The sequence below is a fragment of the Elephantulus edwardii genome, unplaced genomic scaffold (assembly GCF_000299155.1).
Source record: "Elephantulus edwardii isolate Elephantulus edwardi_28Jun2011 unplaced genomic scaffold, EleEdw1.0 scaffold00108, whole genome shotgun sequence".
In the NCBI taxonomy this organism is placed as follows: Eukaryota; Metazoa; Chordata; class Mammalia; order Macroscelidea; family Macroscelididae; genus Elephantulus; species Elephantulus edwardii.
The window spans coordinates 9,647,526-9,662,425 of NW_006399858.1; the positions used below are offsets into that span (position 1 = coordinate 9,647,526).

The 14,900-nt window shown below is 41.9% G+C and overlaps 1 protein-coding gene and 1 pseudogene across 1 annotated transcript in view; both read left to right on the forward strand.

The window, feature by feature from the left end:
- Positions 1-6,272, forward strand: part of NMRK1 (nicotinamide riboside kinase 1) — a 13,945-nt gene extending 7,673 nt beyond the window's left edge. Inside the window, exons 4-8 of the mRNA XM_006892004.1 lie at positions 338-488; positions 570-641; positions 1,219-1,325; positions 5,112-5,195; positions 6,217-6,272. Coding sequence (XP_006892066.1) covers positions 338-488; positions 570-641; positions 1,219-1,325; positions 5,112-5,195; positions 6,217-6,272 — 470 coding nt within the window. The remainder of the gene's footprint in view (positions 1-337; positions 489-569; positions 642-1,218; positions 1,326-5,111; positions 5,196-6,216) is intronic.
- A 6,406-nt stretch (positions 6,273-12,678) lies between these two features.
- Positions 12,679-14,396, forward strand: LOC102857429 (annotated as a pseudogene).
- The last annotated feature ends 504 nt before the right edge of the window (positions 14,397-14,900 follow it).

A 14,900-nucleotide genomic window follows, 5' to 3' on the forward strand; every position in this document is an offset into this window, starting at 1 on the left:
TACTCCTACGATAAAAATAATGCCCTAAAATATAATACTTTCAGACTATTCTCTCCCCCATAGACTTCAATGCCGTAAACATATTTCATCCAGTAAAAATTGATTTTTTTAAGCAATGATTGTTAAAATCATATAGACTCAATGCAACAAAAACTCTCATAGAATTTAGGTGGGATTATAACTTGCAATCAACTTTTTTTTAAAAAATTGCAATCAACTTGATGAGAGTAGTTTTTGTTTTGGCTATTATGGCTTTGAATATACTTTTCATGAAAAGCTACATAACAAAGCTTTATATACTGAATTCATTTTTTCTGTGTGTATATGTGTCTGTAAGTGCTTGATGCACTTAACATGGAGAATATGATGTCTGCCATTTCCTGCTGGATGGAAGAAAACCCAGAGGCCCCTCCACTGTCAACAGACAGCCAAAGCTCCATGGACATTCCCATCTTAATCATCGAGGGTTTCCTTCTCTTCAGTTATAAGTAAGTATTGCCTTTCTGGTGCCGAGGCTGGATGAATGGGGACAGGAGTGAGTCTTGAGAACTGATACGCTGTTCTTCTAGGCCCCTTGACACTTTATGGAATAGAAGCTATTTTCTGACCATACCGTATGAAGAATGTAAAAGGAGGAGGAGGTAGGTTTTGTGATCCCTTTTGTGACCTGTAATCGGAAAAGACAAAACATGGGAAAACTGAGGGGTGCAACATTGTTTAACAATTTGTACACGTTACTTTTTGAAACAACGACTGCCTTACTTTCACAAGGAGCAGAACTTTGGCCGCCTACGCAGAGTAAAGCAAATTGCATTTTTTTTGTGAAAAATAGACTTTTGTAAGCTGTTTGGCTCATTTTTCCCCTAAACCATCAAATTAATCAGTTCCATGTTGATTTTACAGTCTAATGGTATCCTGCTACAGCCACAACAAATACCAATTATCCAAAAGTTTACTTGAACATATCATTATATTTACTTACATTGATAACTGACTTTTAGAGTCTTCTATAAAGCATTAGAAAGGAAACTATATTCAATGCATTGAATGGGAGAACTAAATTCATTTTCTTGCTTTTGTATGTGTTTGCATTGAACCTAAAGCATATCATGCTTGGATTTCATGTCTGAGCAAGTTTCGCATTATACCCACCAGTATTGTTTAACTTTATCAGCTGTATGTCTCTTCCTACATGAAGTTCCCTGCATGTTTTGATAGTACCAGGGTCTATGAACCGCCAGACCCGCCGGGCTACTTCGATGGCCATGTGTGGCCCATGTATCTAAGGCACAGAAGGGAAGTTGACACCATCACCTGGGAAATTGGTAAGCACCTTTCTAATCTCCACCTAACCTTTGACTTGTCTTTTGCTTCAAAGCACAAAAAAACGGGGAACTTAAGAGGCCTTTTCCTCAATTTGAAGATGAAAAAGGACCCCCTTCAGCCCAGAGCACTTTCGGGTTCGACTCTTCCTGCACTGGCTCTCCTGCTGTCTGTTTCTGAGTGAATCTTGTCAAAAGCATGGCAATTTCTAAACAATTATTTATCCAACAAATTGTAATTGAATCCTTCTATGTGGGGATACAGGGAAGATGGAGGCAGATACAGTGCCTTCTGTCATGGAAATAACATTCTAGCAGAGAAGACAGATTAGTAGCATAAGCATGATGTTATTGTTGCTCTTTTTATGTGCTGAATTAGAATAGCTGACCCTCCAGTGGGTTTTCAGAGGCAGTAAATGACAGAGGAGAAGATTATCCATCATTCATCCATAGAACAAATGGCTAGTAGATTCGAACCACCAGCTTTTGGGTTGGCAGTGCAATTCTTGTGCCACTAGGCCACCTTGCTATTTGATAAGTGCTACATTGGAGATGCAGAGGATGTGATAAGGCTAAGCTCCTAGGAACTACTTCAGTCTCACCAATAAGCTAGTCAGTCCTTGACTCCAAAGGTGAGCCAGACTCTTAAACATGCATTTATTTCCTAGGCCTGCTATAACAAGTTACCCCACTCTCAGTGACTTAAGACAACAGAAATGTATTCACCTATTAATAAGTGCTCAGCTGCTTACTGAAAGGCTGGCAGTGGGAATTCACCCAGACGTGCCACAGAAGACAGATTCTGGTTTGTGTAGAGATCACAGCCAAGGGAATCCTGTGCGGCAGTTCTTCTCTGGTGCACCTGGGATGACCATGAGATGGAACTCACCTGGTGGCTCCCAACAACAGCATACTCTCGCTAAAGCCTCCTGAGGATCCTTCCTTACACTTCCAGCTTCTGGCAGCCTCTATGTTCCTTGGCTTGTGGGAACATAATTCTCTGCCTACAACATCCCATAATTGTTTTCCTTCTGTATCTTCTCTTTTTAGGACATCAGTTGTACTAAATTAGGGCCCACCCTATTCCACCATAGCCTCACTTCTGCAAAGACCCTATTTCCAAATGTGATCACAAGCCCAATTAATGAAGGTTGGGAATTTAGCTAACTTATGGAAAAAATGCAATTTAACGAGTTACAGATGTGTTTTAACTAGACAAAGGGTGTTGGAGGTGGAAGGATGGAGAGCGCCTGAGGCTGTAGGTATGGCCATGGGGCAGGAAGGCTTGAGCAGAACTGAAAGATCAGCTTGTTTGTGATAGAGAAAACTGAGAGTGAGATTCGATGGTGGTGATACAGCCAGGTCCAGGCCTTACAACTGGCCAGGCAATATGCACCATTTTCCTAAAACAAGTGGGAAACCCTCTACACAGAGAGGTTTGAAACAGGGACTTGATTGATACAAAGTTCTTGTTTTGATAAAATCAATCTGGCTACATGGAGGATGGATGTAGAGGGCTGTAGTGTTTTGTGTATTTACTTAATAGAGCTGGATGAGAGTAGATATGGAGGAGAGAAAATTGGAGTATCAAAGATACACCTTACTTTGGGAAACAGAAAAGTGAAAGGCTTGCTTTTCTAAGAGACAAATACAAGTCTGTTTGAAACATAATAAGGTTGAGAAGCCTGAGAGACATGAAGCAGCAAATCAGAGGTTGATACTGGATCTAGAGGACAGAGCCAAGTACAGATCTCTGAACTCATAGTTCAAGGCTCGGAAGCTGGCAGGAAGCCAGTGAGAGGAGAAGTTGATGAGCAGAGGGATGAGACCTGAAGTACACTTCTCAGCATACAGAGGTGCAGGCTCCAGGGTGGTTGTGCCAGAGCTAGGCAGAAAGCACAGGATATGTCAGCTGGCCATCATCATCTCGTCTTCAGTCCAGATCAGCCTCCTTGGGGTCTGGCCACACCACTTCCTGCCTGGAATTCCACTGCAGGGGCCTATCTTCTCACTGTCCCTTTCTCCCTATCCATCTGAAATGCATGTGAAACTGTGCCTTTTCCCTAATGAAGTGCTTTCAAAGAGCGTCCAGCTCTTTGGGATAAAATCCAAAAATAGCCAGCTATCAAGGCCCCTCAAGACAAAGTACAGCTTTGCTCTGGAATTGCACCTCTCCAACTTCCACCATCCTGCATTCCAGCCAATCTAAACTATGCCTGTTAATAGAGAATGCTCTCATACCCACCTGTCTGACCTGTGTCTTCTGAGTTTAAGGCCTTCTCTTTAACCTCTTCATGTGTCTTCAGGTCAGTTCCAGCTCACAGCGACCATAAGTACAACAGATCAAAATCTTGCCTGCACTGTGTCACCCTCCCAGTCGGCCATGCTCAAGCCCATTGCCGCAATCACAGTGTCACTCCATCCTGTTGAGAATCTTCTGCTCCTTCACCGACCCTCTCCTACTTTCCAAGCCTGGTGTTCTTTCCCAAGGATTGGCCCTTCCTAACAAGATACTCACAGTATATGAGACAGTATGAGTCCTTGCCTCTGGCTGCACTTCACACCTCACCAAGCTGCTGGTCCTTTTGGCCCATGGTACATTCAGTTCCTCCAACCAACACCATAATTTACAGGCATCCAATCTTCTTTGGTCTTTCTTATTAATTTCTCAATTTCCACATGCACATGAAGTATTTGAAAATATCCTAACTTGGATCAGGCACACATTAGTGCTTAAACAGACATCTTTAGGGAGCTCTGGTGGCAAGAAGCTGTGCTGCAATCCTGAAGGCGCATGGTTCGAATCCACCAGATGCTCCACTGGAGAAGGAGGGGCAATCTCCTCCTGTACCAGTCGGACCTGACTCGATGGTACACAACAAGAAAAGGCGAGAGAAAAAAAATAAACTGACATCTTTTCTCTTTAACACTTTAAAAGGTCCTTGATGACAGATTTGCAGCATGTCTTTAGATTCCTAGATACTTTGTACTTTTCCCCAAAAACTGCTTTTACTTAAAATATGTATTCCTCAGCCTGACAGTTTCTGATTCAATACATTTGAGCAAAGCCTAAGCTCCTGCATAAATTAAGGAATTTTACATGTGATCCTGTTACATACATGTCCACATTCACAATGCCACTTAACAGTGTTCCTTTTGAATTTTACAAATGCAGTTTTTCACAATAGCTAATGCTTGGATTTCTTTGTTACAAACTCTAGTTTTCATCTGTTGCATCTGGCTCTGATCTATTTTTCTCCTACATTTAAAAAAATATTGTTCAGAGTTCTTTGTTTAAGCTTATTGTATTTGCAAGAGATGCCCACTTTTATTGCCTGTATTAGAGTTTTCCATTGTGTATGTGTGAGTGTGATTAACTGATAGATCTTGATTGATTGACTCCCGTGATTGTGGAGGCTGCTAGCCAGTCCAAAATCCACAGGGCAGGCAGCCGACTGGAAACTCTCAGCAAAGTGGCTGCATTACAGTCTTGAAGCAGAGTTCCTTCTTCTCCTGGAAACCACAGTGCTTCCTCTGAAGGCCTTCAACTGCACGTCTGAGGTGCAGCCACATTATAGAGGGTCCACTGCTCTGCTTAGAGCTGATGGTTGTAAATGTCAATCACATTAGCAAAATACATCACAGTAGCATCCAGACTGGTACTTGATAAAACAACTAACTGGACACTGCAGCTTCAACAATAAAGTTAAGTCTCATATCACCTTTTTTAAGAGGTGGCTGAGTTAATCATAATGTTAGAATCTAAACTGCTTCTTTACCTCTTCTCAGTTTACCTAGATGGAACAAAGTCTGAAGAAGACCTCTTTTCCCAAGTATATGAAGACATAATGCACCAACTAGCCAAGCAAAAGTGTAAGTATTATCCTAGTAAGGCAGATAAGAGAGGAGAAATTAGTATCCATCATAAAATAACATTAAGAGGGATTTTCTTTTTCTTTTTTTCTTTCTTCTAAGAGGGATTTTCTTTATTCATTTATTCATTGTTTTGAAGATAAGAATTAGAAGTGCCTTATAGATTTGAAGACTTGATTATCCCCTCTCCTCAATTATTGAAAGGTTTATAGTTCAGAAGACAAGGTTGTTATGTGAAAATTAGCATTGTATAAAAATGGAGGATGCTGACGCCAGATGAAAAAAATTGAAGTTAATTATATTATTACATAACTGCCAAACTATTACATGCATGTTTTATTATATTACACTTGGAAGCACGTGTGGCATCCACTTCCTAAACATCGTGCCTCTGGAAACTCTATGAACTTTGATAAATGATGATAGTTATAGAAAGACTTCAGGCATTTTGTTCATAGGGTCGCTATGAGTCATGCGCAACTCGACAGCAATCAACAACAACAACAACAACATTATATTACATAACAGCCAAACCGCTGAAATCATGGTCCTGCCAGACTGACAAATGACCTACTGTTGGAGCCAGCATTACCCCTCCCACCTCAGTGCTTATTACTGAAAGATGGGCATCATTAATGTGCAACACAGTCAGTAGATATTTTTACTCTTGTAAAAGCACAATGGTGAATATTATTGTTTTGTTAGGTGCCACCGAGTCAGCTACAATCCATAGAGACCCTGTGAACTAATTGGACCATTAGTCAGGATGACAGTAGCATCGATATACCTTTTATTTGTGGTATTGGAGAAGAGCACTGCTATGACATGGACTGCCAAAGAACAAACAGGATTGTCTTGAAGGCAGTGCAAGGAGGATGGTCCTAGAGTCAAGGATGGTGGATAATGAGATAGTCGATAAATGAGGAGTAGGTATATTTTGTTTGCGAGTTTTTTGGGTGGGGCAAAACCCATTTTCCTTTTGCTACATTTTAAATGATATTTGTGTTATTTTGCTTAATAGCTTTAGTAAAAGACTCTCATTTCAATGGCAAAGAAATTATCTCTTGGACAAAGTGAAGTTAAAATGTTGGAGCTTTTATTTTAATATGTGTAGAGTTCCCCCTTCTCCTATATTTCCCCTTAAAGATTTTTTCTGTAATTTTATACTTCCCAAATATCTCACAAATAAACACAAGATTTTTACAATTATTTATTGAGTATTTCTTTAAAATTGTTATATTACCGCTGCTTTGTGAGTGACAGAAATCCACCAAAATCTTGCATGATCATAAAGGAAGAACGGGCTTCCCGTGACAACTTCACGCGAGGCTGGATCAAGGAGTGCAAATGGAATTTGGATTGATTTTAATGTCAGGTCCTCTCTGTTGATGGGCATACCTATTGGCAGCACCATCTTCTTAGTGGGAGGAAAAAATCTTTTCAGATTGGCCACCAGTTGATAAATTTTGAAACTGGAGGTCAGGTACAAAGGTGTCTCATATATAATTAAGACTTTTTTTTATGTTTGGAATTATGCAACTGAACAGTTTTTCTTGAAGCTATTTTTCATTTTAGCTCGGCTAAAAGGTTTCAGAGAACCCTTTGATCACTTTTTCTTGGGTTGTCTGTCTTTTGCTTAACCAATCACTGTGGAGGGGGATGGCTAACTCTGCATTGGCTAGGACCATATCATGCATCCCATCTTGTAAACCAGCGCCCTACCCTAGGCCTTCTGGGCTTGAAGGAAGAGATTCCCACAAAGGGAAAGCAAAGGAGTGGGAGTAAAACCAGAAGGATGAAAAACATCCTGTGTAGAGAAAACCAGAGATCTGCTGTTTAATTTTTAGTATTGAAACTAAAATACTTGCCATGACTAATACATGTAAATTTAAATTGTCTACTGGGGAGAGGAGACAATCTGAGAAATTCCACTAGTGAAGGATCTCTGCTTTTCTGATGAGAAGCAAATCTTCCTGGTTCATATGCCATCATCTCTCAATAAAAACTAGCTGTCTTATTCTGGGCTGTTGTCATAAGTATAATGCCTAATCATATATTCCTTTTAAACAGCTCTTTCCTTCATATGTTCCAATAAAGTATTCGTTATCTATCCACTCTTATCCTATTCTCCCCCCACCCCCCATGTAGACCTGCTTTATAACAGTAGTGCTATTCAGTATTTGTCCTTCTGTGACTGAGATATTTCACTCAGCATGATGTCCTCCAGGGTCACCCATGCTGTGTAATGTTTTATGAGTTAATCATTTTTCAGTGCTGCATAATATTCTATCATATGAATATACCATAGTTTTTCTATCCATTCATTTGTTGATGGGCACTTGAGGGTGCGGGTGGGGGGTAATTGTGCAATAATGAATGAATGAAAATCCAATTTTTCTGTAAACTTTCATTAAAATCACAATTAAAATTAAAAATTTTCTAAAAATAAAAAAGAATTCACTATCTTATGTCCTCACTGCATTCTTCCAACTCGGGAATTGAGCCCAGCCAGGCACACAGCTGATCTTGCTCACTATTGTTGAATCGGCCCCCCACTTGAGGATGACTCTATGCAGATAAGATCTGACCATTATGACCCATCAGTATTTTATTGCCTTATTTTCAGAAGAGATCACCAGGCCTTTCTTCTTGTCTATTTTTGTCTGGAAACCACTGAAACTTGTAGCAAATCATTGATGAATATCAGCCTCCATATTCCTGGAGGTGCACTGGACGGGAATCAAGCTTGGGTTTCCTGCACGGAGAGGGAGCATCTCCCACTAACCACCTTTGTCCCTTCCCATCCCCTGTTGATCTAAAGCAAAGATTCACTGCTAGCACACAGAACCCTGTCAGACAGAGTAGAACCCATGGGGATTCATGGCTAGAAATCCACCAAAGCAGACTGCTACATCCTTCTCCTGAGTGGTGGCTAATGGCTTCAAATCACCCACTTCTCCTTTAGGAGCTGGTGGTTAACTCCACATTTCAGGATCAGCCTTTTTCCTAGACCTGGATCCACTTATAGTAGTTTTTGGACCATTTAACAATTCCTGAATGCAGGGCTTATAATCTGCTAGCTATGTCTGCCCCGCGCTGCCATCCCTCACACTGTGGAAGGCAGGCCTGCCGTAACGAGGCTCAGGCACTGGCACAAGTGGAAATGCAGTGTAGGTGAAAGCAGGGCTTCACCCTTCATAAATGTTAACTCCTGAGACTCGAAATGAGAAGCAGCCAGCCAGAGGCACTTATCCCCTTCTGACCCTCATGAGATGGCCCAAGGGTCCTTCAGAAGCCAGGTGTCTGCTCCATAATGCCCAGAGCTCAGCTCAGTCCTCCTTTGGCAGCTAAGTCCTACACGATGATTCAGCTTTATGATCCTGCCTGCTGACGAAAATGAACACTGCCTTAGTCATGGAGCTCAGGCAAACTGTGCCCAACCCTGTAAATGTCAGCTCCTGCCCTCTGCCACAAGGCTCTGGGACTGCTGGCTAACTCCAACAGTTGCTGAGAGCCACAAGAAACATTTCCACGTGTGTGGAACCCTCCTGCCTTGCCTGCATCCTAGAGGCAAGTAAGGAATTAATCAGCTATGCCATTTAAGGTTTCTGTCTTGCTTATGGTCTAGGTATTGGATAGCATTTAAAATGAAAACTATAGAAACCTTGGAAGAGTCCTAAGTCTAAAGCAGATCAACTTTTCAGACTTCTAAGAGCTACGTTATTTCTCTCTCAGTTGCATAAATAAGCTTAGCTGTGTTGTTTATAGTATTCTCACCACCTTCCCAGTTGTTCGAAGCACAGTGACCAAGCAGAGCCAGCCTGGAAGATCCTCACGTGGTCCACTTAACCCTCAGCATAAGGCTGAGCGAGCTGGGGACCTTCCAGAGGTAACTATTGACTATGCTTCAAGCTTGTTCTCATAAAAGCTCATAAACCTGCTTAGCCAGTTCTTCATTCTAAGAATGTATAACTAATTGTGCAAAGTTAATCAAAGGGAAAGAATAAAGATTGAGTTCTTAATGAAACACTACATAATCCAAGAGAGGTTATAAGTTACAAATTCAAACCTTATTTAAATCCTAACTTTAAGGCAATAAATAATCATTACCTTGTTGCTAGTATGTTGGGAGCTCTGGTGGCAGAGTATATAGTGGTTCGAATCTACCAGCAACACTGCAAGAGGAAGATGGGCAATCTCCTCCCTTGCAGTTTCCAGCCTTAGAAACTTAATGGAAGGTCAGTTGTGAGTCAATTCTGACTCAATGGCAATGACTTTGGCTTTTGTTCTGAAAATAGCAAAGCCGTCTAACCATCAGGAACATTTAAACTTCTTTAAAACATTTATTCTCATCTTGGAGTCGCTGGGTGGGGAAAACAATGCATTCAGTTGCTGACTGAAAGGTTAAATGTTCAAATCTACCCACAAGTGCCATAGATTAAAGACTTGACAGAAACTCGGTCATTGGAAATCCTGAGAAGCACAGTTCTTCTCTCCACACACCAGGTTACCAGAGAGTGGAATCCATTCAGTGGTCATTGGTTTGGGGTGAGTTTTATTATTGTTGTTGATGTTGTTATTTACATCTCATTAGAAAAGCATAAGTATAAATCGTTTTTAATAAAAGGAAAATATGTCACCTGTGTTTCCACTAATCAGCAGTGTTAGCATTTTAATAGTACACCTTCCAGTCTTCTTGTTTGCATTGTAATCTCCATTTGTAAAACCTTGCAAGGACGCTTACTAGCTATGTGCATTTCTCTTTTCAAACTAGTACTCAATACTTAATCCGTTTCATGTATTTTGTTATATGTAATCCATAAATAAAGTGTTTCAGTTAAAAGATTCAACACTTAAAAAAAAAATCTACCCATATTGCTGTTTTTATTCTTTCTGAGTTATATCCCTGGCATAAATTCCCAGGAGAATTACTTACTTGGTCAAAGCATATAATCATTTTTAGATATTTCAAAGATTAAATATTACACTAAAGAACGTGTGTGCTCCTAACAGAAATTGCTGTGTAGGAAGAAAGCTATATTTATCTTTGAGTTTCTAAACCAAACTGATCCAGTATTCAGATGGTTTTCACTGAGATAAGTAAACATATCAAAGGTAACAATACCTCTTTCTCTAAAGCAAGGATAAGACTTCAAAACGAGACTTATACTGTAGTATATTGAGATTACAGGAGACTAAAGTGCACCTGATACAGGCCATGGTATTTGCAATCGCTTGTTATGCATCAGAGAGTTGGACAATGACTAGGGAGGACAGATGGAGAGTGGATGCTTTTGAGCTGTGGTGCTGGAGAAGGGTACTGAATGTACCCTGGACTGCCAGGAAAACAAACAGATTTATCTTGGAGAGGATTAAACCAAGCTACTCCTTGGAGGCAAGGATTCTGGGGCTTCATCTGACATACTTTGGACATGTTGCCAGGAGGGACGGGTCTTTGGAGAGGGACATCATGCTTGGGAGGGTTGAGGGACAACGCAGGAGGGGAAGACCCTCTATGAGATGGATTGATTCGGTGACTAGGGTAATCGGAATGGGTGTGTCAGAGGTGGTGCGGTTGGCGCAGGATAGAGCAGGGTTTAGGGCTGTTGTGCATAGGGTCGCTATGAGTCGGAAACAACTCGACGGCACATAACAACAACAGCAACATATTGAGATTGGTTGCATTCATTTATGAATGCACATATTCTTCCCTCCCTCAGTTACCTTTGTAATGTTTATCCTGTTTCAGGCTATTAATTATAATACACATGATTTCTATAATCATTCCTTACTTTCAGAGAGTCCTTCTCTCACTCATTCCAGTGCAGTGTCCTTGCCATTCTTTTTTGCTCTTCTCCCATCTCCCCTGTCTGAATCCTTTTATTACAATAGTGAGTTTATTCAGTATTTGTCCCTTTGTGACTGAGATATTTTACTCAGCATAATGTCTTCCAGACTCATCCACATTGTCAAGTGTTTTATGAGTTCATTGGTTTTCAGTGCTGTGTAGTAGTCCATTCTGTGAATGTACCATCCGTAGTACTCTATCCATTTATTTGTTGATGGGCACTTGGGCTGCTTCCCTTTCTTTGCTACTATGAATAATGCTGCAATAAACATTGGTGTGCTATATCTGTTTGTGTCACAGCTCTGATTTCTTTGAGACATATTCCCAGTTGTAGGATAATTGGGTCAAACAGTATTTCTATATTCAACTTTTGAGGAAGCATTAGACCACCCTCTATAGTAGTTGTATCATTTTACATTCCCGTCAGCAGTGTAGGAGAGTTCAAATCTGTCCACTTTCTCACCAGCATGTATTGTTTGCTGTCCTGTTGAACTTTGCTATTGTTGCTGGATTGAGCTATCACATTATTGTTTGGATTTGCATCTCTCTGAGGTAGGCTTTCATTTCCCCACTTCATTGATTTCACCTCCTTGTTGAAGATCAGTTGACCAAAGATAGATGGGTTGATTTGTGGGTTCCCTATTCTATGCCATTGATCTGTGTGTCTGTCACTGTACAAGTACCATGCTGTCTTGATTTCTGTGACTGTGTAGTAACTTTTACGGTCAGGAAGTGTGATACCTTTTGCTTTGTTTATTTTTCAGTAGTGCTTTGCTTATTTGGGATTTCTTTCCTCTCCAGATAAAACAGGAAATTGTCTTTTCCATCTTGTTGAAAAATGGTGTCAGTATCTGTATTAGAATTGCAATGAATCTGTAGATTCATTGTTCTTCATAGAATTGTCATATTCGCAATCATCTTCATTGATGCAGAAAAGGCTTTCAACAAAACCTAATGCCTTTTCCAGATAAAAACACTCAACAAAATAGGAATAGAGTAATTAATACCATATACTCTAAACAAATAGTCAACATCATCCTCAATGGAGACAGATTAAAGACATTCTGCCTGAGAACATAAACAAGGCAAGAATGTCCACTATCACCACTCCTATTTAATATCTTATTGGAAGTTCTAGTGAGAGCAGTGAGGCAGAAAAGGAAAGAAAAGGCATCCAAATTGGCAAAGAGAAAGTAAAACTATCTCTAACTGCAGATGCTATGATATTGTTATTAGGTGCTGTTGAGTCGAGTGAAATTCATAGCGACCCTGTGAACTGCCAACCTGAATCTTGCACTAGCTTGTGCCCTCTACAACTATCGACATTTATCAAAGTTCATAGAGTTTCCGGAGGCATGTTCTTTAGGAAGTGGATGCCACTCCTGGTTCCAAACCTGTCATAGTACATTATTGTTATTATGTGCCATTAAGTCACCTGTGATGTATAGCGATCCTGTGTACAGCAGCTCTGAACCATTCCCTGTCCTGAGCCTGTCTCACTAATTCCAACACACCAACCCCCATCTCCCCAGTTACTGTATAAATCCATCTCATCTGGGGTCCCCCTATCCTGCGCTGTTAGTCCACCCTTCTGAGCATAATGTCCTTCACCAAGGACAGATCTTTCCTGTCCACATGCCCAAAGTAAGTGAGGGAAAGCTGCAAAATTCTAGCCTCCAAGTAAAGACTTAGTTTCACTCTCTATAAGACAGACCTACTTGTTTTCTTGGCAGTCCATGGTATGTTCAAGATTCTTCTCTAGCACCACAATTCAAAGGCATCTACTCTTCTGTCATCCTTAGTCACTGTCCAGCTCTCTGAAGCATAACAAGTAATTAAGAAGACCAGGGTCTGGATTAGGCACACCTTTGTATCTAGACTGACATCATTATTCTACAGAGGTCCATGACAGCAGATTGTACAGAATTCCATCATTCTGTCCCCACCCATTTCTGTCACCAAGTCCATATTTTCCAACTCCTGATCCTTCTTCCTGATCCCAACTTTTGCATTCCAGTCACCCATTATTATTAATGCATCTTGAGTACATGTTCCATCGATTTCTGACTGCAACAGATGACAGATTTTCATGGCTGCAGGTTGGTCATGAAGTTGTAGGATGCAGGGGAAGAGAAAAGTCACTGACTCTTGATCAGCCAGATGTGAGAGGGTGAAGGTCAGAAGTGGACCACAGTTCTAAGACCCCAGCCAGCCTTTCCACAGGGCCCTGAAGTGCACCTGGCCAGCCTCTTTAAAATGAATCATGCAGGAAGCTGGTGTTTGGTGGATATGTGGAAAAGTCCTCTATCAGCCGAAACCCTGAGGTGCAGTGAAAGAGCAGTGCCTATCGCATCTCAGCCATTAGCAGTGGCAAGGAGTTGCCCGTGATCCTGAGCCCTGAGCCTGGTGCCCAGTCCCTACAAGACCCACTGGCCATCATCTTCCGCTTTGGCATGCCTGGTTCCTTCCAGCTGGCACCAGAGGATGACCTGCCACCCATGCCCACCTGCGCTTCTACACAGCTCCACCTGCTTTGTGGACATCTGCCGCTTTTTCCGCCAAGACCCTGGGTGGCGAGTGGACCTGGCCAAGGACCCTGTGTCCTGCTGGAGTCTGAGCACTTCAGGGAGAATGTGCTTCAAAACCTTGCAGACAAGGCCTTTGACCTGCCGATCTGTGAGGCCCTCCTGGACCTGAGGTTCTTCAACAGCATCGACAACTATCTTCAGACAGAGGCCCTCCACCGGTTGAGGATTCTCCCCAACCCTAGCCCCCACTCTCCACTTTGAGAAGGCCCCGCAGCAGTGCAGGATGAATGCAGAACTGATCCTGAGCCTGAATATCAAGGCCAAATTGTAGAGCTGGGCCATTCAGTGCTAAAGGAAGTGGCCCAGCTGGAGGGCAAAAGCTACCTGCCAGAGAGCAGGGAGGAGGACTTTGCTGCCTTTTGAGCCTGGCTTCAGTGCTATGGGATTTCAGACATGAACTCCCTGCAGGACCAGCCTGGCTGCACCCTCTGGTTTTAGGGGGACGCATACCCCTGAAACCCAAAGGGGTGAAGTCCCATAAGAAGAAAACCAGAGAAACACCATCAGGCCATGAGGACAAAGAGGAAGATACTCTACCTCCAAGCAAGGCCCTTTCCAGGGCAAGAAGAGCAAAGATGGACCTTCCCCAGCAGCCCAGAGCTCAGGAGCCAGAGCAGAGCAGCCTCCAACAGGACCCTGAAACCCCCACAGCCCCTAAGATGGGGAAGAAGAGGAGGAAGTGACCAGCTACCTCAGGCCGCTGCAGGGCCCAGAAAACCAGAACTGACACCCCATCCAGAGCCAGAAGGGATCTCAGTCTCTTAGGAGGAGAGTCCCCCAGCTGCATCCACCCCTTACTGCAGCCTTGGCCTGGATCTGGGGCCTGCGCAGCTGTCTCGAAGCAGGCTGTTCATGGTTATCCTGCACAACTGTAATGTTTTTAAGTGTATCTCTACTTTCCTCATGTTTACAGCCCATGTGAAAAATGTTCCATTAAAAAAAAAAAAAAAACGAAAAACAAAACACCACCAATGGTATAACCACTATGAAAGGCAGTATGGTGCTTTCTCAAAAAGTTGGAACTAGATACACCATTTGACCCAGCAATTCCACTAGTGGGACTATACCCTAAAGAAACCATAACTGCCACCCAAGCAGATATATGCACACTCATGTTTATCGTGGCTTTGTTCACAATAGCAAAGAGTTGGAAACAACCCAAGTGCCCATCAACAAACACATGGATAGAGAAATTGTGGTCTATTTACACAATGCAATATTATGTAGCACTGAAAAACAAAGAATTCATGAAATATTCTACAAAATGGG